The following is a 20,755-nucleotide window of genomic DNA, read 5'->3' on the forward strand; positions in this document are numbered from 1 at the left end:
GGAAACGTACTGTTGCACCGCGGGCTTTGTTCAACGGCGTGAGAGCAAATACGTGATATTAACTGTCAGGCACGTTCCGGATGATTGGTGGAAACAATGACGGGGTGACGTGACGTAAAACCAGTCACAAAAACAACAAGGGTCAGGGGTTAAAAAAACGTCGAGATTGTGAGGCTTTATGTTCATGGATGTTTGTCTTGAGGCGTGAAAAAGCAGTGCAATTTGGCTCAAATGACTCATCTGTGGTTCAAATTGTACAGCAAACTCAGAAGAGTTACCTGAAATTATTTCATCCCAAACTTGGTACTTTTTCTTCCAAAAAATAAAATATATATATATTTTTGGACATATATGTCCAAATAGGCCTTTGGGGTCCCTCCACCGGGTCTCTATAGACCTTGGGGATCCTCAGCTTGAAAACATTGAAGACCTCTGATCTTATTTGCGTTCTTGCGAGTCTTCTACTAGTCGGTTAGCTTAGCTTAGCACAAAACTGGAAACAGACTCAGTCCAAATGTGTGTGTGTGATTTTTTTGTTTTTTTAATCCATAACTTCACTAAACTGGTGGTTTGTATTCCAGACTAAAGCTGTGAGGACGTGAAGGATTTCTCATTTGCCGTCACCTTTGACGCTCCCGTCGCCTAGCAACCAGCTGCAGTTGACAAAAAAGAGCATAGAAAGAGGTAACTAACTGGATCCTTTTGTTTACCTTCGTCGATGTCGGGGGGGAGGCCACCGACAAACACCTTCCTGGAGTAGCGCTCCATCCTCTCGCCGTTCTGACAGCGGGTCGGCGAGTTCAGGCCCGGGGTCAAGGAGGGGTCGCCGTGGCCGTCGTCGAGGAAACCGTCCTCAAAGGGGAAGAGACAGGAGCGACCTGGGAGGAAAGGAGAGAGGAGGGAGACAGACAGACGGGTGGGTGGGGTGAGACAGGGAGGGAGAGTTAATCATTAATCTGGAAAACCTGGATTTAAACTTTAATCGTATATCAAACCTGTTAACGATTCCCAAGTGATCACATGTTAAATTCGGTGTGGCTGATTGGTCAAATTAATATTCTGTTATTATTTTTTTCTGTTATTTTTTTTTTTTTTTAAATCAATAAGGAGGACGGAGGGTCCGGGGATATTAAACATGTATTTGTTTTCTTCAGGGTGGATTAATGTGAAGCCGTGGGCTTTCCTCCTCGCGGAAGAAAGACAGAATTAGTAAAAAAAAAAAAAAAAAAAAGCACATCAAATCAGAGATGAGCCACGTTGGAAGCACCCATCTCTTTTCTTTTCTTTTTTTTTTTGCCGTTGGGATGACGAATCCCTTCTGAGTCAGCGAGCTACGAACTCCAGATGCATTCTGGAGATCTCCAACTGCAACGTGCTGCTAAATAATTTCACGTTTGTTTAGTTCATTACAGGTAGAACTCTGACTCAGGAGAGAGCGAGAGAGAGAGAGAGAGAGAGAGAGAGAGAGAGAGAGAGAGAGAGAGAGAGAGAGAGAGAGAGAGAGAGAGAGAGAGAGAGAGAGAGAGAGAGAAGAAAATTAGGTGATTTTAAAAACGAGATTCTGATTCGGGTCACCCTCGCCCCCGTGTTGATTTGAAATGCACAAAATTAATATGATTTGATTCAATCACAGCACAGATGTAAAAAACACCACACTAAGATCCCCCCCTCCCCCCCACCCTCGGAGAGAGAGAGACGCCGGCGTGGCAAACAGAACCCCAGAGAAACGTTACCTCTTCGGCGGCCATAGCTCCGAGCTGCTTGTCAGCACAGGGGGGGGAGGGAGGGGGAGGGAGGGGGGAGACACAAGGAGAGACAGAGGGGGAGGGGGGGAGAGGACAAGGGTAGGAAAGAGATACAGAAACATGGGTTTTTGTGGAAGTAAAAAGCAGGAAAATCTCTAAGGCAACAGAGAAACCACAGATGGGCCACACCTGAGCTCCGGCAACGAGGGGGGGGGGGGGGGGATTATCACGGCCTGGTTAAACCTGCCGCACCTGCTTTGGCAACCTGACGCCTGCAGATGCGAGGGGGGGGGGGGGGGAGAGTGTGATAGGCGAGGTTTGAATCCACGGAAATGGGCCGGGATATTTCAGCGGCAGGAGATCAGAATCTCGGTTTAACGAGCCCAGAAATAGCTCCGTCTACGATGATCAGTGTGTGAATATTCACCGACGAGGCCACGGAGCCGGCCCGGGGGGCAGAGCGGGTTAGTCATTAGCACGGCCTTGGTTGGGATATTAAAAGGTCGCAGGTACGGCGAGTGGAAACTTCCCACTGGAGAGGAGAGGGGGGGGGGGGGCGAAATACATCTAATCAGCTGGTCACATGATCCAAAAACAAAAATGTATCTCTGTCTTTATCTTACAAAACTCTGATCACATGACCGTGAAAAACCTGAGCAAGGAAGACCATGAGAGTCGCTCAAAAGCAGGAAATGTTTTTTTGCATCTCACAGTCTTCGCCACCTGGTGACATAATTGCATTTACATCACTTGAGGCTACGCCAACTGAGCTGTCTCCATGACAACCATGCAAACGCCCTCCACTGAGAAAGATATAACTGGACATCCAGTTCAGTCGTCTTTATATTATCGTACACGACGCCTCGAAAAGACCACGTGATGCATTCAAAAGCCCCAAAACAGACCTCGAGCTTGACCACTTTTTTTTTTGAGAGAGTAAAAATAAACCTTCACGCTAAATGTAGTGGCTAAACGTTTTTTATGTGCAAAAATCTCGTTTTAGGATTTGGTTGTTTCCCCTCATCTCCTCATCTTCCCACAAACAACCTGCTGCCAGGATGTGGCTTAAAGTACTAAACCTCTAAAAAAGAGAAACCCCATCAGTCACGAAGCAGACTAAAAAAACCCCATTGCATTGTGGGAGTCCCCATTGTGTGACTTCTCTCTGGGAATATATATCGTCTCTGAGCCTCTTCTTCTCCCCTCTGCTATGTTTTCATTAAAAAGATCGGTCTCTCCAATCAGAGAGAAGAGAAAACGTGAGCAGCCTCTCTGTAGCTTTGCCCTCTCGCCGTCTGCTTCTTGGCCAGAAACAAAGTCACCTAGCAACCGGGGGACGGAAGAAAGGAAACAAATGTGGGAATCCGTCAGATGCCTCAACCCGACGGAGGAACTGTGAGAGTTTGAAAGTAATCTAATGAGTTTGAGGTCTCCTGCTTCAAAGCTCAGACGCCGATACGACACCGATACATCTGAATAGAGGATCACAAACTCCTTTCTTCGTAGCTTCAAGTGCGAACGCCATCCGGAGGGAAAGCGGCGCCCTTAAGCGATGCCTCGAAGCCAACGGGATGAAACGAAGGAGAAACACTTTGAAAGTTGAGCCGGTCCTTACAGACGTGGAGGGTCTTAGTGTGATCACATGACACGACAGTTTAACGTCAACGTTCGGCTACGAGGGTACGAGCAGCGTCGCCTTTATTCTATGTCACATATCGCCTTCCTTTAATCGGTCCAGACAGGAAACCGAGGCCTCGCCAGTCAGTCCAGACGGTTTAGTGACGTTGGAATCAGACTGGTATTTAAGAAGTGGACGTCGTCATGGTGACGTCACCCGTTGGTCTTGGAGTTTTTGCAACCAGTGAAGGAAGTGACCATATTTGGACTGTGGAGGAGCGACAGGTGGATCTGATGAACACAAGCAGCAGAGCGACACCCTTACTGGATCTGGATCCATGTGGATTCTGGTGTGAAGCTGCTAACAAAGTTAGCTTCAAAATTCAAGGTCAACGTTACAGCTAAGTGTTAAAGTCATCTTAGAAGCTAACTAGCATTGGTAGCGTGGTAGAGACCTATCAATCAGCAGGTAAGCCCCGCCCCCTAAAGCATCCCCTGCTTTCTGGTCTGGTGGACTCTAAATGGACCATAATGTACTAAATGAACATCATGCTGGATTGAAGAAGACTTGAAACTAGAGATTGAGACCATAAACTCATGTTTACAATGTTTACTGAGATAATACATCAAGAGAGAAGTAGGACCATTTTCTCATAGACTTCTATACAAGCAGAGAGGAGTCGCCCCCTGGTGGCCAGCATGAGAGAAGTAGGACCATTTTCTCATAGACTTCTATACAAGCAGAGAGGAGTCGCCCCCTGGTGGCCAGCAGAGAGAAGTAGGACCATTTTCTCATAGACTTCTATACAACCAGAGAGGAGTCGCCCCCTGGTGGCCAGCAGAGAGAAGTAGGACCATTTTCTCATAGACTTCTATACAACCAGAGAGGAGTCGCCCCCTGGTGGCCAGCAGAGAGAAGTAGGACCATTTTCTCATAGACTTCTATACAACCAGAGAGGAGTCGCCCCCTGGTGGCCAGTATAGAGAATGACAGTTTAAGGCACTTTAGATTTGGCTTCACTTTTCAGAACTTGAGGTTGCCGGTTAACAAACAGATGGGAAACATGATTGCCCCCTATTGGGGGGGGGGGCAACCATGGAGCAGAATACAGAATGACGACCTGATTTCTCTCTCTGGCTCGTCTCGTCGGCTGGTCGGACACTCCGGGGGGAATCTAGTCTTACATGTCGGGTATTTTGGGAAGTGCTATTCACAGGTCTCCCCGGTGCTTCGGCGTCTGTCCGAGGTTTACGGTGTCAGGGAGTCCGGACCTTAGCCAAGCCGTGGTCTCGTGTACCACCGTGGTCAGCTGGGGTTTATGTGCCCCATTAAAATACATCCCATTCTTAACGTGGAACACTGCAGACGGAGGTTTGCGATTTGGGCAATTTTGCTTCTATGACACGTCTTCTCATGGAAGGAAAACCTCCAAAATACACATTTTAGTGTTTGTGTCTGCAGGTGTAATACTTGTAATCAACTGGGGAAGTTTAATGTTGATATATTAGTTATTTATTTTCTAAATTATGTGATTTTTACACTGCAGATGTCAGATCTCCTCAGACTCTGAGCCGGAAATCAGCAGCACTGATGGACACCGGACTTCCCAGAGAGGTTTGTTCATCTTCATCATTCATAACATGATTTATAGAACATTTTATTCCCCAAAAAATGGTGTAAATTTACTTTTTTCCAAAGGCAGTTGACAGTATTTTGGAGGAAATCTAAAATATCCTCAGTAAAAACCTTTGACCCTTATATGTCAATAAAATGAAGATCTTTTAACATTCAACGTGCAGATTTCTGTTCTCTGGAGATGTATGAAAATGATCACTATATTTTAGGTGTGATAATACCTCATTTGCATATTAAAAACAAACATTTTCAGAAAATGAATGCAAAAAACAGGACTTACTGTTCAGCGGCATTATGTGCTCGGCTCCGGGATGATGGAAGTTGAGGCCCATACGTCCTGTCGAGAGAAGAGAAAAGAAAAGAAAGACAAAAAAAGAGAGATTTAACAAAAGAGGGAAAACGTGGAAATCACTGATAAAAAATCCGCCCTGTTGACAGACGTCATATTTAATCTTCCAGTCGGCGTCATGGAAACGCCGGCCGGTGATGAAATGTTTCACGTGAATATGAATAAACAATTTAACGTGGTACAATGGCACAAAGGGACGACCAGCAGACGGCAGATGAAAAGGAAAATGTGGTGGAAAACACACATTCTTTTGTTGTTGTCACACACACACACACACACACACACACACACACGCAGCTATAAGGCAGGAATTTGCGGTGGCAACGTGTTCGTGTCACAAGGGCCCATCTGTCGGGGAGACGGGTCGGCGTGGGACGTCTTCCTGCTTATCTGTTTGCACAACAGCCTCCCTCTCCCTCGTTTGTGAAACAAAAACGCCGCAGTCTCCCCGTCAACATGGCGTGCAGTGAAGGCGGCGGCGGCGGCACGCCCTCCACCCCTAACCTCACAATTAGGCCAAAACCTGCCCACGCCGGCTCTTTTACTCATAACACAAACAAACAGTCAGACAGGAGCTGCACATTTGACTAATAGCTTTTGGTTGGGTGGGGGGGAGGAGTGCTCCGAAGATCTTGCTTTTGACGCAACGTGGACTTTGATTGGGCCGGCGTGTTGCAAACAGGACGACATGTCAAATGTTTCCAAATTTGGCAGGAGAGAGCGATAGTGTGTGTGTGTGTGTGTGGTGGGGGGGGGGGGGGGGGGGGGGTGGAACTAGCAGTTGGGGGGGGCGTCCACCCTGCAGCGCCACAGATGTGGATTTCCACACTTTCTCTAAACCAGTCAGGATCCAGGCAACAGTCACCCTGAGGGCAAATGGAGTGCAGCAAGCCCATACATTCTCACACAAACACACACACACACAAACACACACACACACACACACACACACAAACACACACACACACACACGTTTGTTTGAACACGTGGATATGAACACTTTATCTTTGCTCTCTCGCTGAGGAAATTAACTTTTTGTAAAGACACGACTGCATCCGAAAGGGGGACGAGGAGGATCCAGGAGAGTCCAGGAGGATCCAGCATTGGGGTTTTGTTGTGTATTTGTTGGTGCTGCACCTTCACTTAGAGAGCACAACAAATACAAGCAAGTCGCAGTCAAAGCCGTGACTTTGCTGATCGGAGGACAAAAGTCAACAACAAGCTTTTCTTTTTCGGGCAACGTTACTCATTTACGGTGACGGAGGGCGGGACAGTTGCCCTCCTGAAGCCTTTAAAAATAGCTCTGGGCACGTACCATCTGCTTCCCCCAAAGGGGTCGAGTGGTGGGGGTCCTGAGGGGCCCCTGACTTTCTCTACCGCCGATCTTCTGCTGACATTTCCTCCACCGGAGAGCCCGAGAGCTATTCTCAACCTCGCCGTGACGGTCATTCAGTTCCTTAGATACAGATCCAACAGAACCCTGATACTGGTCCCCTCTGGTACTGGTCCCCTCTGATACTGGTCCCCTCTGGTACTGGTCCCCTCTGGTACTGGTCTCCTCTGATACGGGTCCCCTCTGGACAAGAACCTCGCCGTGAGCGCTTTGGGAGGAATGGGATGAGGACGTAGGGGATGGATTAGCTGGACGTCAATATGAGGGAGACTCCGACGCCGGGGGGGAATGAAGCGCCGTGAGACGTTTTAAGTCTCTTTGAGTCCTAGATCTATCATCGTGTTGGACACGATATGTGGTCCTGTCAACGGTTTTTGAGAAATCTGGGGGGAAAAAATAGATTTTGGTTCCGACTACCCGAGATCTACATGAGCCTCAGATTCCATTTAGAATCACCTCCGACTGTGTCCTCACCAGAAAAAACACCTTGGCAGCAGCATGGACGCCCCACAGCTACACTTCTTGCTGACTACAGCCAAACTTCCAGTAAGCACCGACTATGCCGGCTAAACCACCATACCTGCTGAGGTGCATGTGTTTTGCACATGGATAGAGTGGGAAGCTAGTCAGATTGCTTGGCGGGCCCAAAAGTTCCTCGAGCTATCGAGCCGTAACACGTACGACTTCATAAAAATGATGGGAAACATTTCCAGAAGCAAATCCTCCAAAATACGCTGACCACCTGCCGCTGTTTAATGTTTCATAAAAGTAACAATAGTAAACTATTAAATAATAATAGAGGATTTCCAGCCCTGATGCAGAACTCGGTAGTAAAGAAAGGTAAATAATACTTTGAACAGTTTTTCATGGCTTGAGAGATCTGGACACCAAACAAGTCCAGACTTGTTCCTGTTCCCGGGACCCGATTAAGCTTAGTCAGGCTCGCAGGAGGGTTTTTTTTCCACCACAACAAATAAAACGTGGCTCTCTGAGAGTGTATTTTATTGGAAGCGAGTTGCTTTAACCTTTAACACAGCCAACCAACTTATCTTATCTCTGCAGGTTTAAAGTGCAGGAGGCTTCCCTCTGACACCAAGGTCCTCTCAGGTGTTTGTTCACTACCAGGGGTCGAAGAGTTCAGGAGGTCAAGTCCACTTCCAAAACACCAGCCCAACCCCATGTTTTCCAACATTGACCTTTGACCTCAGGTTAAGCCGGGGTTGAACCCTCCCTGAACCTAAACAAAGACAAAAGGTCACGTGGACCTCCTCTCACAAAAACAACAACGTAATCCTTAAAGGACTTTGCTGAGACGGAGGAAGTTTCTGTTTTTCTTGGTTAAAAGCTGAAGCTTTACTGAAAAACAGTCATTCACAAAGACCTGTATACCTGCAGTACACCTTTGAGCCACACGAGGGAGCCGGAAACTTGTCGTGTACCGGTACTTATAACGTAGAATCTAACATAAAAAGCTAGCAAACTTTTATGACTGGTTTACCAATAATAAAAATATACGGTGATGTGGAAATAACGTAGAATCTAACATAAAAAGCTAGCAAACTTTTATGACTGGTTTACCAATAATAAAAATATACGGTGATGTGGAAATAGGCTGTCTTCTAACGATTTATAGACGAGGCCTATAGGGAGGTTAAGCCACGCCCCTTCCGGTGTTCCCCATGGGACCTTATTTCGGAAAATTTACGGTGGTCAACAAATGTTTGAATTGTGCCACATATGATGTTTGTCAATTTACAAGATAATTTTTGCAAAGCCAATTAAGTCTGAGTTTTTGCCGTAGTATCGTTTAGTTTAGCGATCTCCATCACTTGATTTGCTAGCTAGCTAACTAACTAACTAACTAACTAACTTAGTTACGTTCTGCAATATTATCTTTTTAACTAGAAATCATTACATGTGAAATTCATGGTACGATTTAAACTCACCGGTCACTACCCTACAGCGGACGGTTAGCTTGGATTAGCATTAGCTAATCACAACCGTAAAAACCACAACATCTCAGCTGGCAAGAAAGTGAACAAATGTTTTCCAAAATGACCAAACTATGAATTCAACTTCAGTAAGTCACATGTTGATCTGTATCTTGTCTTATGGAAAGCTAAACACATCTTAGCCGATCCGAGAACATCCGCTGGGCTGCGAATTCACGCTGCTAACGTCAAACGTACACATAGGTTCAAGAGGCCATTTATAAATGACTTTCTTAAAGATGTAATTTTTGTATGTATTCAGTTGTTGTGTGTATGTATTGGTTGTGTTTGTAGTTCCTTTAGCTGTGAACCAAACGAGGAGAATAACGAAGCCTCGAAGCTTCAGGTTGCAGCTCAACTTTGGTGCTTCAAAATTTGCATCGAGGCCGAAACGCTGCATTTACAAACCAAAACAACAAATCGTAGCTGCCGGAGTTCAGATCATGTGAGACCAGCAGAGAGCGAGAGAGACTTTGTGGGGGGGGGACTAATTAACACTTGAGTATCTCTTAGGGGTTAGCGACACCGCTAATGAGGGAGCGGCTGCAGACACAGTATCACATCTGCAGAGTGCACTTTCTGCCAACGACGACGAGGAATGTCACAGTGGATTTACATGTCAGGAACTATTTGCATGTGTGTCCGGCATGTGACGGTGTTGCCCGCGGCAACGGCGGTGGCTGTTGTTGAGCTGGTCGGGTGTTTTCCGGGCTGCGAGGAGAATCTCTGGTGTGTGTTTGTGTTTGAGCTCTCCACACGTGAGCTCAGCTGACCCAGTTCAGGATCTACATGCAGACCAGTGTGTGTGTGTGTGTGTGTGTGTGTGTGTGTGTGTCTGTGTGTGTGTGTGTGTTTAGCCACAGAAAGGGCCCGTTTGTTCAGGCCGGCCCCTGCAGCCCCCTCACCCAGGAGTAAAGAGCTTTTTTAGAAAGTTTGAGAGACTAAAGCGCCGTCTCTCTCCCAGACATCACACACCCTTCAGAGCCGACTCTTCTCCAAACGAGTGCAAAGAAAAAAACTGGTTTTAAATTGAGGTGACCTCACACTCCTCCCGGCCTCCAGAGAGAGAGAGAGAGAGGGAGGGGGGGTTGTGGGTGGGGTCACCTCATAGTCTCTCGCCCCACCGATTCATATTTGCATCACAGTATGAGTGATTCCTCTGTCTTTAGAAAAACAAACACAACGACTCCAAAGAGAGAAAGAGAGAGAAAAAAACCAACAACTATTCCAGTCACAATGAGAAGTATGTAAGAAATGTGTGTGTGATGGGCCGGACGTGGGCGGGACCCGTTCAGTGGGGGAATGCAAAACCAGAACTCCAGGCCTACTGGGTTCAGTTAGTTTTAACTGGTGCATGTGGGAGGCCACGCGTACGTCAGTTTGTCTTGTTGTCTTGTCCAAGTTTGACTTCTGTGAATCTTTTAAAAAGGGGGGCGTATTCAGAGCTAGAACCTGGAGCGGTTCCCCCACTAGACCGGTTTTTCTTTGACCGTATCTGGATACAGCAGCCCCCCAAAGGTCTAGATCGTAGCTCACATGAGTCCAGAGACCAGACCAGACTATGTGGAGGAACCAGAGACTGTCTGTGGTCCCCCAGAGGTCTAGATAGTAGCTCACATTAGTCCAGAGACCAGACCAGACTATGTGGAGGAACCAGAGACTGTCTGTGGTCCAAACAACAAGGTCTCTGCTGTATTTATGTCTAGATGACCTTATATGGAGTGTTGATGGAGCAGCTACAATGTTAGCGTAGCCTAGCACCATCAACCAGACTCCATTCAGAAAACCAGCGTTTTAACAGTAGTTATCTTGTGGTCTTGCAGACAGACCTAACAAAGCATGACTCAGCATTTTTTACTGATCACCATCATGATGGAGTTATTTCAGCATCCTTTTCATCTGGTTATTGATATCAAATCACAGATCAATAGTTTGTTTTCTGTTCATACCGCTAGCTTTCTGTGCATACCGTAATAAACCAGCCGATGTGTGTCTTGCTATTCACAGGGAATACACTTCTGGATGATGTCATCAACCTAGACAGGACGGCGTTTGGAGAACGCAGCAACTAGCGGTTATTTCAGCCATAATTAATGCAACATCATCGGCGTCTACGTGGAATTAAAGAGATGGCCTCCCGAGCTGAAAGAAGCCCTGGCAGCTTTGCTTTTTGCAGAAGATTAAACGACGCCAGCCGGGTGGAACCGCTCCGTGGTTGGCACGGTAGCTTCCTGCAGCCCCCACGCCGTCTACGAAACGGTGAGAGGGGCAAACAGGGCTTTGAGTGGTGCAGGAATGCCCTCCCGCCCCTCGTCATTCTTCGTATCGCCTCTGTCGCCGCCGTGCTTCGGTAAACAAACGAGCGGGAAGCCCTGCAGGACGTTACAACACCTTCTCGATGCCGGGTCGGGACTGTTCCGCTGCGACAATGCTTTCTCAGCAAGAGATTGGGAAAACAGACTCCATGCATGAGGAAGCGACATGCTCTGCTCATTATACACCACTCCCACCATTTCATTGTTAAGAAGATGGGAGGACAAGGGGGGGGAGGGGATCACAACCCTACACCCCAACCTGACAGGGCCCCATCCGGGAGACTGGATCCAAAGTTTTTACAACAGACACGTGACCCGTTCTGTAAAAATATTGGCTTAGAAGGCACTGACATGCATCGGGCGGCCTTAAAAGGGCGTGAGGAGAGATTTCTTGACAGCGTCTTCATGATTTCATGATCTCTCTTTTTACTTCCCGGGAGACGACGGAAAAACTACGACGGAAAAATAAATAAAAAAAGGTCCAAGGAGATGGGCTGCACGGTGGGGTAGTGGGTAGCACTCTCGCCTCACAGCGAGAGGGTCCTGGGTTTGATTCCTGGGTCGGCCCGGGCTCCTTCTGTGTGGAGTTTGCATGTTCTCCCCGTGTAAGCGTGGGTTCTCTCTGGGTTCTCCGGCTTCCTCCCACAGTCCAAAGACATGCAGGATGGGGATAGTTTCATTGGTGACTCTAAATGTCCCGTAGGTGTGAATGTGAGTGTGAATGGTTGTTTGTCTCTACATGTCGGCCCTGTGATAGACTGGTGACCTGTCCAGGGTGTACCCCGCCTTCGCCCAATGACAGCTGGGATCGGCTCCAGCCCCCCCGTGACCCTGAATACAGGATAAGTGGAAGACGATGGATGGATGGATGGATGGATGGATGGATGGAGGTCCAAGGAGGATTTTCTTTTCTGGATTCTGCGACCGACGGACAATCGCTCAACATTAATGCTCAAAACACATTCAGTCAACAAAAGCGTCATGTGACATTTTCACTCCGTTGATTCCAGTCAGCAAGAGAGCAAACAGGAAAGAGAAGAAAAGACAGCGAAAGGAAATGCAATTAGCCCACCTGAGTGCACATTAGCTGCACGTCCACACACACACACACACACACACACACACACACACACACACGCACACACATGCAAGATTTTGCAGGTAAGGCGTATAATGTTAATTACTAAATTTCAAACAGAACATGATGATCCGTACTAGATTGGGTTAATTGACAAATAGAGCAAAAGAAAAGAAAGCTCATGAACCCAGAGATGATTTATGCCCATGAAGCAAAAACAAAAAAACAACCCATATACTGTAAGCGTGGACGTATGAATATTCCTAACCTGCAAAATGATTCCTCCATATAATATCAGCGATAGTCATTGGTGGGCCACCGGCAGGGTGTGGTTTACCTTTGTCATGGTCAGTCCTTATCATATCCATTAAGGAATTCTCCAAAGAGTGCAAGCTAAAAGCATCAAAGGGCCGATTCCGGTCCTGCAAACACAGAGAAGACAGGAAGAGGGGGGTCAGGAGGGTCTGGAGGTGGATCACATAGAAGACACACTTTTATCACTTATTACGATCACAGCTTAGAAACAAAGAAGACAACATGTTAACATGATCTTCACACATATTCAGCCTCGCTGTTGAGACTCTTGCTTACCTTCGCTAGAGGCACCTTACGTGTATCAACAGCTCCCTTTTTTATGGTGTGTTAAAAACAGCAAGACAGCGTGGGATACATTCTTAGCTAATCTGGACTAATATAAATGATGGAAGCGGGACGAGATGTTACATGTAAAAGACATGAAACGAACGAGATTCTGCCCTGAGGAGTCCGATCTGTCAGCATTTACACGATTTAGTGCAGAATATTCTTAACGGAGGGAAATTAAATCTAAAATGGTTCCTCCTCGGGCTTCGTTGTAACTGATGAGGTGCTCCGGAGGTTCCGTCTGGGGGGATCAATCACTTTGATCAATCATAGAGAGCTGGAATGATTTAGTCGATCAGTAGTTTATGTTAGGTTTGGCACTTAAACATTACGTTGAAGAAAAAAAAAACTATTTTTTATTTTTATGCATCATAATGAATGTATTCATAAATCGACCTTCTGCCATATTTCCAGAAATGTGTTGTTTTTTATCGCGATCTGCGATAATATTTTATGTGGTTCCATCCCTTATCATTTAATCGCCTAAAATTCTCTGGTTTCAGCTTTTCAAATGTGCATATTTGCCGATCTTCAGCCCTCTGGGATGTCAAACTGAATATCTTTTTGTTTTGGGAAGCAACTTCAGCTTTTCATGATTTTCTGTTATTTTATACACCAAGCGATTAATCAATAAATCAACTTGATCACCAGTTGAAGCCCGAGATGCAACAAAGACGTCTCTCAATGTCATGTGTGTGTGAGTCCAGACCCGAGTCCAGACCTGAGTCCAGACCCGAGTTCAGACCTGGACGAATCAGAAACCAGCTCTAGGCCGACCGGCTCGCTGCTGTTCGGACGCTTACAGACTCTGTGTGGGAATGAACCTATGACATCGTCATGTGGGCCAAAGGTAAAAACCTGGAGAGCCGCTGATCCGGATCCGGGGGTCTGCAGCCGTGCCAGCTGTGTCCTGTGTCTGCCGGCCCGAGCCCGGGGGTCCACATTGTTTGCACGCCATGGCCATTGTTGCCCATTCGGCTGAGCATTCAAAAGTGTTATTCCCTGGACCTCTGGAGCCGGCAGCGCCACACAGATAAAAATCTGCCCACTTGGTACAAACGGTAAACACTTGAAACGCTGAGCTTTGAGTTTTCTCCCCCTCCCCCCCTCCTCCTCCTCCTCTCTTGTTCCTGTCGCATCAACGCAACATTAATGACATCACTGATTAGCTCAAAAAGTTCATATCATGTGATTTTATCGCAGAGCGCGAAACAAAAAAAGTCACAATAATTTAATCGTGGTAAAGTATTATCGCGATAATCGTAAATATCGTCACGGGTGACTTTAAAAAGCCGTCGAGCTCGTTGTCATGTAGAGAAGTGAAAAATAGATCCTGATACCTAAAATACAGGTTAAATAAATAATGTATATACGATTTATGAACATCTTATTTATTGGTATTTGTTTCTCATCTTTATTTGCTAAAAGTAAAGTGATTCCAGTGTTTAAGTGACATTTTTAATATCTGGTCCCGTCCCATCTCATATCTAGATGACGTACAACACCCAGCAAACTCTGGGACACTCAACCCGTCTGTCTGCCTGTCTGCCTCTCTTCACCCCTCCAGCTTCTCCATCCGATGCGACCATGATGTCGGAGGACCACACGGACCAAACCAAACCCCTCCCCCCCCCCCCCCCCCCAGGAGCTCATGTGACCTCGTGTCTTAAGCCTCACGCCGACACGTTAAGTTGAATTCCACACATTCCTCTGATGGCGAGTCGGTACGAGCACGCAATCCCAACACGCGCTGGCCCTTTAAATGTGGAGAATACTGAGATCCACACGGTGACTACACACCTGTCACCAGCTGGCCTTGTGACAGTGTGTGTGTGTGTGTGTGTGTGTGTGTGTGTGTGTGCAGCGGCGGGCAGGACGGTTGACATGTGGCACCATGACCTTGCATCCTGGTGATAACTCCTCTCCAATTATGGCTGTAATTGCTAAACAGCTACGTGTGAGCTGGCGGTCGGGATTTCATCACTTTGAAAACAGAACGCCTTCTCGGTCACATGATCCACGAGGAGAAGGTTTCTATTGAGATACACTTCTTAAAAACAACCGAGACCTGATCTATAAATCATGTGAAGGGCAAATTTGGTGTGTAAACAAACTCATTTCTGCGTCGCCTCATGTATCAAACAGGAAGACGGGCCATTTAAAGAATCAGGACTTTGTGTCACGGCAGCATAATCACTTTAAAAACTTAAGAGACCAAATAACTGCATTTAGCTGTCAGGATGTCTGCCAGCCTTTCATATTAGATTCAGTGTTGTTATTGGGCCACAGCTATCAGAACAATATGAATATCCAGGCTCCCTCGTAGGCCAAAGCTGCACCGCTGAGATAAATCCTGCTAGAATTTTACACATTTATTTGGGGGCCCCAAATAAATCCGTCTGCGACCCCCCCTCGGGTCCCCACCCAGTATTTGGGAATAACTGCAATAGTAGAAAAGACTACAGATATACAGACTTTATTAAGTACTGATACTATTAGTGCAGGATTTATGTCGGATCTTAAAGGGGAAGTCTAATTTACACATAACGCCTGAGAAACTCCCCTTTAAGAGATGGATGGATGGACAGACAGACAGATAGATCTTTGCCATTCCAGCTGTATTTTATATGTATGTTTATTTATATATATTTATGTGTGTGAGGTACTACGACATGTCACCTCAACCCTAACTCTTGGAAACACTTGACCCCGTGGAGAGCAGGTGACCTCGCTTCATCGCTGCCGTTTGCTGTCTGAGTTTCACTTCGGCAAACAGACGAGGGTGCAGCGTCGACATGTGACCCCTTGACCTCGTCCCCCCAGTGATAACCGGAGCCCTGAGCCGAGCCGAGGCCAGAGAAAATAGATATAGACGGTGTGTAATAAAGACACACACACACACACACAGTCATTATCTCCTCTAAAGGCTATACGTTTCAGGCCAGTTGGAATTTCACCCTTCGCCTAGCTGCACGTCTGTGTGTGTGTGTGTGTGTGTGTGTGTGTGTGTGTGTGTGTGTGTGTGTGTGTGTGTGTGTGTGTGTGTGTGTGTGTGTGTGTGTGTGTGTGTGTGTGTGTGTGTGTGTGTGTGTGTTCAGCTGGCTTATTTTCCGTGTTGGCCTGTTTGTCAGGTAGCGGAGATAAACACACGACTAGCCATGAGAAAAAGACACACAGTAGTACAAAATACTTTTTTCAGCTATCTTGTACTTCTACTTGAGTATTTATTTTCCTTCCTACATTTTAAAACAAATATCTGTACTTCCTACTTCTCACATTTTCAAAACAGGCTTGTTTAAATGCATTTGAGGGGAATTATTGATTATTTATTTTGTATAAATGTGACGAGAGATTCAGTTAACCTTGAAAAAACCAGAGAGGAGAAAGGGATACTTTGTACTTTGAGTACATTTCAGAGTTAGCTGCTAGGCTAGTTACTTTAGTATTTTATAATATTATTGTTGTTAGTATTTATTATTATATTAGCCAGTAGAAATGTCCTTCATAGGGAGGCTTTTTACGTTATACCTTGAATACATTTCAGAGCCTGTACTTTTACTTGCGTAAAGAAATAGAATCAGTACTTCTACTTCTACCAGAGTGTTTTTGAACACAAGTATATGCTTGTGCGAATGCATTAAAAGTAAAGTGTGAGGAGTAGAAAGTACAGATAGCTGTTTTAAAATGTAGGAAGGAAAAGAAAAATTAGCTGTCAGAAAAAACAAAACTCCAGTAAAAGTACAAGATACCTGAAAATGTCTGTTTCCACGTCATATTCAAAGCTCCGCCTCAATATGCGACCACAATCCAATCAAATGCAAGTATGGATGCTGCCTTCAGGTGCTGTCCGTAAGAGCTTGTTGTTACATTTATCACGAACTAACAACGATGTTGCCAATAGGCTACATAACGCTGACATTATTATGATTAACAATGACATAATTAGTAGTAGTAAGTAGTAACTTATGAGTATTACTCGGCTGGGTTTTGGAGTTCAGTAGTTGTCACGAAGGCGGAAGTAATTAATTAAGGAGCATTATTTCTCATATTTTCTGTGCAGCACGTTATTTCCGAAGCTCACGAAAAAAATAAATCCTTTATTGTCACGAAGGCGCTGCGTGTCTATAATGAAATAAAAAGGTCCCGTCAGAGCGAGTTTAGAAGAATCCGAGCAGCACGCGAACGCGTCGCGTGTCCTTTAAACCCCACGGAGTGAGCTGGCGGAGGGAATTGAACCATTTTGGTGCAATAAACCGCGCACGACGACTATTTAAAGATCTGACATTGTTATGCGTGTGTGTGTGTGTGTGTGTGTGTGTGTGTGTGTGTGTGTGTGTGTGTGTGTGTGTGTGTGTGTGTGACCTCCAACACGCAACCGGACACACAGAAAGACCGGCTCAAAGTAACACGTGACAGCTTCGACGTTTAAAACACGAAGCCTTTATAATGAATGGACGCGTCTGATCCGGGTCATGTGATCAACATTGTAAGTTGTTTAAAACGACATAAATGTATTTACTAATTGATATTCCCCCCCATATACGTGACACTGAAGGGTCGTAATCCTCATAATAAACGCACCAGTGAATCAGCGGTAGTGATGAGTTCAGGGTGACCTTTCGGCCAGCCTGCTTTATTATAGGCCTGCTTTTTAATCCATAACATCATCATTTAATTAACGACAGACTGGTAAAGGCCTGGTCTTACTGGGAGTATACTGGGAGGCTATTTACCTGGAAAGGCAGTATGTTGTTGCTGCTGTCAGTCCTGAATCCGCCGTCCTCCATCCAGGGCTTGGGTGCGAGGGGACCGGGTCTCGGGAACTTGGGGGGCGCTATGACGTTGCTGGTGTAGGGCTTTTTCATGGGCGAGATCGGGTTGAGGGGCGACGGCACCCCTACCCCGACCCCGACCCCGACGCCCACCGCCCTGCGCGGGTCCCGGCCCGCCTGCAGCCCGCTCCAGGGGTTGGACGCGGTGCTCCACGCCGCGTTTTGGTGATTATTCCAAGCGGACGACGACGACGCAGGATTAGAGGACGACGCAGACCCCTTGCTGTTGTTCATGATGGTCTGGTAAGCGTTTCTCTGGGGAAAGGGCCCCTGGCTCTGGCTGGGGCTGACAGGGGACCTCCTCTGCTGCGGCTGCGGCTGCTGCTGCTGCGTCTGCGGGGCTTGCTGCTGCTGCTGCTGCTGCTGATGCTGCTGGGTCTGGCTCTGGGTCTGGGGGGCCAGACCGATCTGCGGGGAGAAGTTGCCCCCGAAGACCGGGTTGACGTGGTGGGGGAAGTTCTGGAAAAGCATCGTGCCGTTCACCGACGGTATTCCCTGGAAAAAGCTGTCGTCCACGGCGTTCGTGGTCCCCGTGGACCAGGTGCTCCCGAAGGAGGAGGACGGGGAGGAGGAGAGGGGGCCGCCGGTCTCCTGCGGCTGGTGGTGGAAGCTCAACCCGGGCAGGATCGGCGACTCCATCGGCACTGTGTCCTTGCTGCTGCTCAGCGCTGACGCCGCTTGGTTGCTCCCGGTCGACGGGCTCTCCGACTCCGACGAGGAAGAAGTGGGCTCCGATGACGGGGTCGGGGTGGTGGAGGAGGAGGAGGAGGAGGGAGGAGGAGGAGGAGGAGGAGGAGGAGGGTCTACTTGCGTCGGATCTTGCTGGTGATGAGGCTGGGCTTTGTTTTTGTCCATCAGTAAATCATCCTGCATGGTTTGCTGAGCTGCGACGAGGGGGAAACAGATGTTTATTATTATTATTATTATTATTATTATTATTATTATTAGTATTATTATTATTATTATTATAGTAATTGGGGAGCTGGCGCGCGCCGCTGCTGCTGTAGCAACTGATGAAGTTGGACAACTCCGACGAGGATGTGCTGTTAAAGGGACCAGGCGGATGCGACGCGAGTGCGTGATCGCCCATTTAGACGAGAGGAGGAGGAGGAGGAGGAGGAAGAGGAGGAAAACACACTTTCCCGAGATTAAAAAAACCCAGAATGATTCATAAATCCCACAAATTATACACGGGGAGCATATGGCTGCGGATATTCACCAGATTTCGCCACGTTTCGTTTTTTTCCCTCCTCTCTCCTTCCACGGAACTCCGGAGCTGCAATGTGAAACTGATTCAGTGTGTGTGTGTGTGTGTGTGTGCACCCTAAGGACCTCCCCTTATAGCCTGTTCATTTGCATACGTCAGTAAATACAGCTGTCCTTCAACACAGGTCTGTGCCTTCACTTCACTGAAAATAAACTTCACCCCCTTTTCATGCAGAGAAAGTGACGCACCTGAACCGCTTTTTATTATACCGCAAAGGTGTCTCATATACCGGCAAAAAAAAACTTTCCATTACAGCGCAAAATGTCTTAAATTACAATATTAAAGCATTTTAAAACGAAGATCAATACTCATTTTAAAAGTCTCCATGGTGTGATTCATAGTGCGGTCAGGGGGTTTATTATAGCGCATAAGGTCCGCATTGACACAGACATGGCCATAATAACCACGAAATATGCACCCACTTGCATTTAAATCACTTAAACCTATACGTCTTATTGAAAAGTTACATATTCAACATTCACTTTGCTTTTCAGAGCCAACGCCTTGCAAGATCTCCGCTGGACGCCCTCAAATATATACATTTTTAATACATTTGCTGAAAGACAGTTCAATAGCCTGAGCAGCAGGATCCCCCCACATAGACCACAATGATCACATGAGCTGTCAGATTGGAGATCCATGGTGTCAAATATGAACCTGCTGAATTAAAACCCGCAATAACACTGATAAGACTCCTGCTAACCTGCAGCCAAAAACGTCGAGGCCCTTTTCAAACAACGCGACTAAAGTCTGCAGACCTTTTATAAAACAAAACAAAGAAATAACACTCCGGGTGACATGGCATGATCGTTTACCAGTTGGACTTTCGAGGTATAGGCTATATATATATATAAATATAAATGTCGCCAGCTGTTGTATGGCGCAGCACCACCGGTCAAACCCGTGTTTTCTCCTCCAAGAGCTGCGCTTCCAAGGTCACCAAAAAGCGGCTCGATCGGCGGACTAACAGCGGCTCTTCACCGCACACGCTGCCCGGAATCAGACGCCTATTCCCCGCAGCGATCGGATCGAGAACACACTTCCCCCCTCCCCTTTAATCAACATGTGTCCCCCCACCACCACCACTACCTTCTATACAAACGACAAAAAAACGCATGTACACACACACACACACACGCACGTACACGCGCACGCGGCGTGGACGCGCCTCCCTGTACGCGAAGTTTGAATTACCTTTATCGTTCACCTGTGTGGGACCCTGTAAATAAAGATATTTTCTGTTTGCCTCGTCTGGGGCTTTTGGATCTAATGACAAACGAGCTACCCTTGTGCCCGAGGTAGTCAGCAGTTGCCTCAACAGCTGATTGACTGCGGCGCATGGATGATGCCGAGGGGGGAGGGGGGCTGCTGGGAGTTGTAGTTTCTCACTACGCAGTGGTCCTATATGTTCTGTGGTTGAAGTTAAAAAACAATAAAAACAAAATCTGTTTCAAAGCTGATCTGTGGGTGACACGAGATGGGGGAGACTGGTGAAAGCAGCCATAATACAACAACAATGATGAATTATACCTCTTTATCTCGCGCGCGCACACACGCACGCGCATGGTTTGTAGCCCCACTGAGCATTACATATTCGGTTTATATAAATTGCACCAGTTTCGCAAACAAAGCTTGACGAAACATATTATGAAATATATAAAAAACACCTTTATACTCAGGTAGAGAAGATGTGGACATATGTAGTCAAAGTGAAACAAAAATGTCGCCTAATTAAACACGTTACCTTTATCAGAAGTGTTCTGCAGCCATATGTGCATCTTCATGATGGTCGTTGTCTCCAAGAAGAAGAAGCCGCGGACAAAATAACCCCTACATCTGCCGGGACTCAGGAACATTAATTTGATCTTTTTTAGTCATAAGAGAGGGGAG

General features: G+C 46.7%; 1 protein-coding gene across 1 annotated transcript; it reads right to left on the reverse strand.

Annotated features, from left to right (window-relative positions):
• Positions 1-642: 642 nt before the first annotated feature.
• cpeb3 (cytoplasmic polyadenylation element binding protein 3) lies at positions 643-20,678 on the reverse strand (the record flags this gene model as incomplete). The annotated part of the gene is made up of 7 exons (XM_084020890.1): positions 20,610-20,678; positions 17,500-18,482; positions 12,462-12,546; positions 5,279-5,335; positions 1,734-1,757; positions 711-878; positions 643-653 (listed from the first exon to the last, which is right to left on the reverse strand). Exons 1-7 carry the CDS (start codon positions 20,647-20,649, stop codon positions 643-645), a joined length of 1,368 nt encoding a protein of 455 aa, XP_083877016.1. The 5' UTR covers positions 20,650-20,678.
• Positions 20,679-20,755: the final 77 nt, after the last annotated feature.

Source organism: Eutrigla gurnardus, assembly GCF_963514095.1.
Source record: "Eutrigla gurnardus genome assembly, chromosome: 11".
Classification (NCBI taxonomy): domain Eukaryota; kingdom Metazoa; phylum Chordata; class Actinopteri; order Perciformes; family Triglidae; genus Eutrigla; species Eutrigla gurnardus.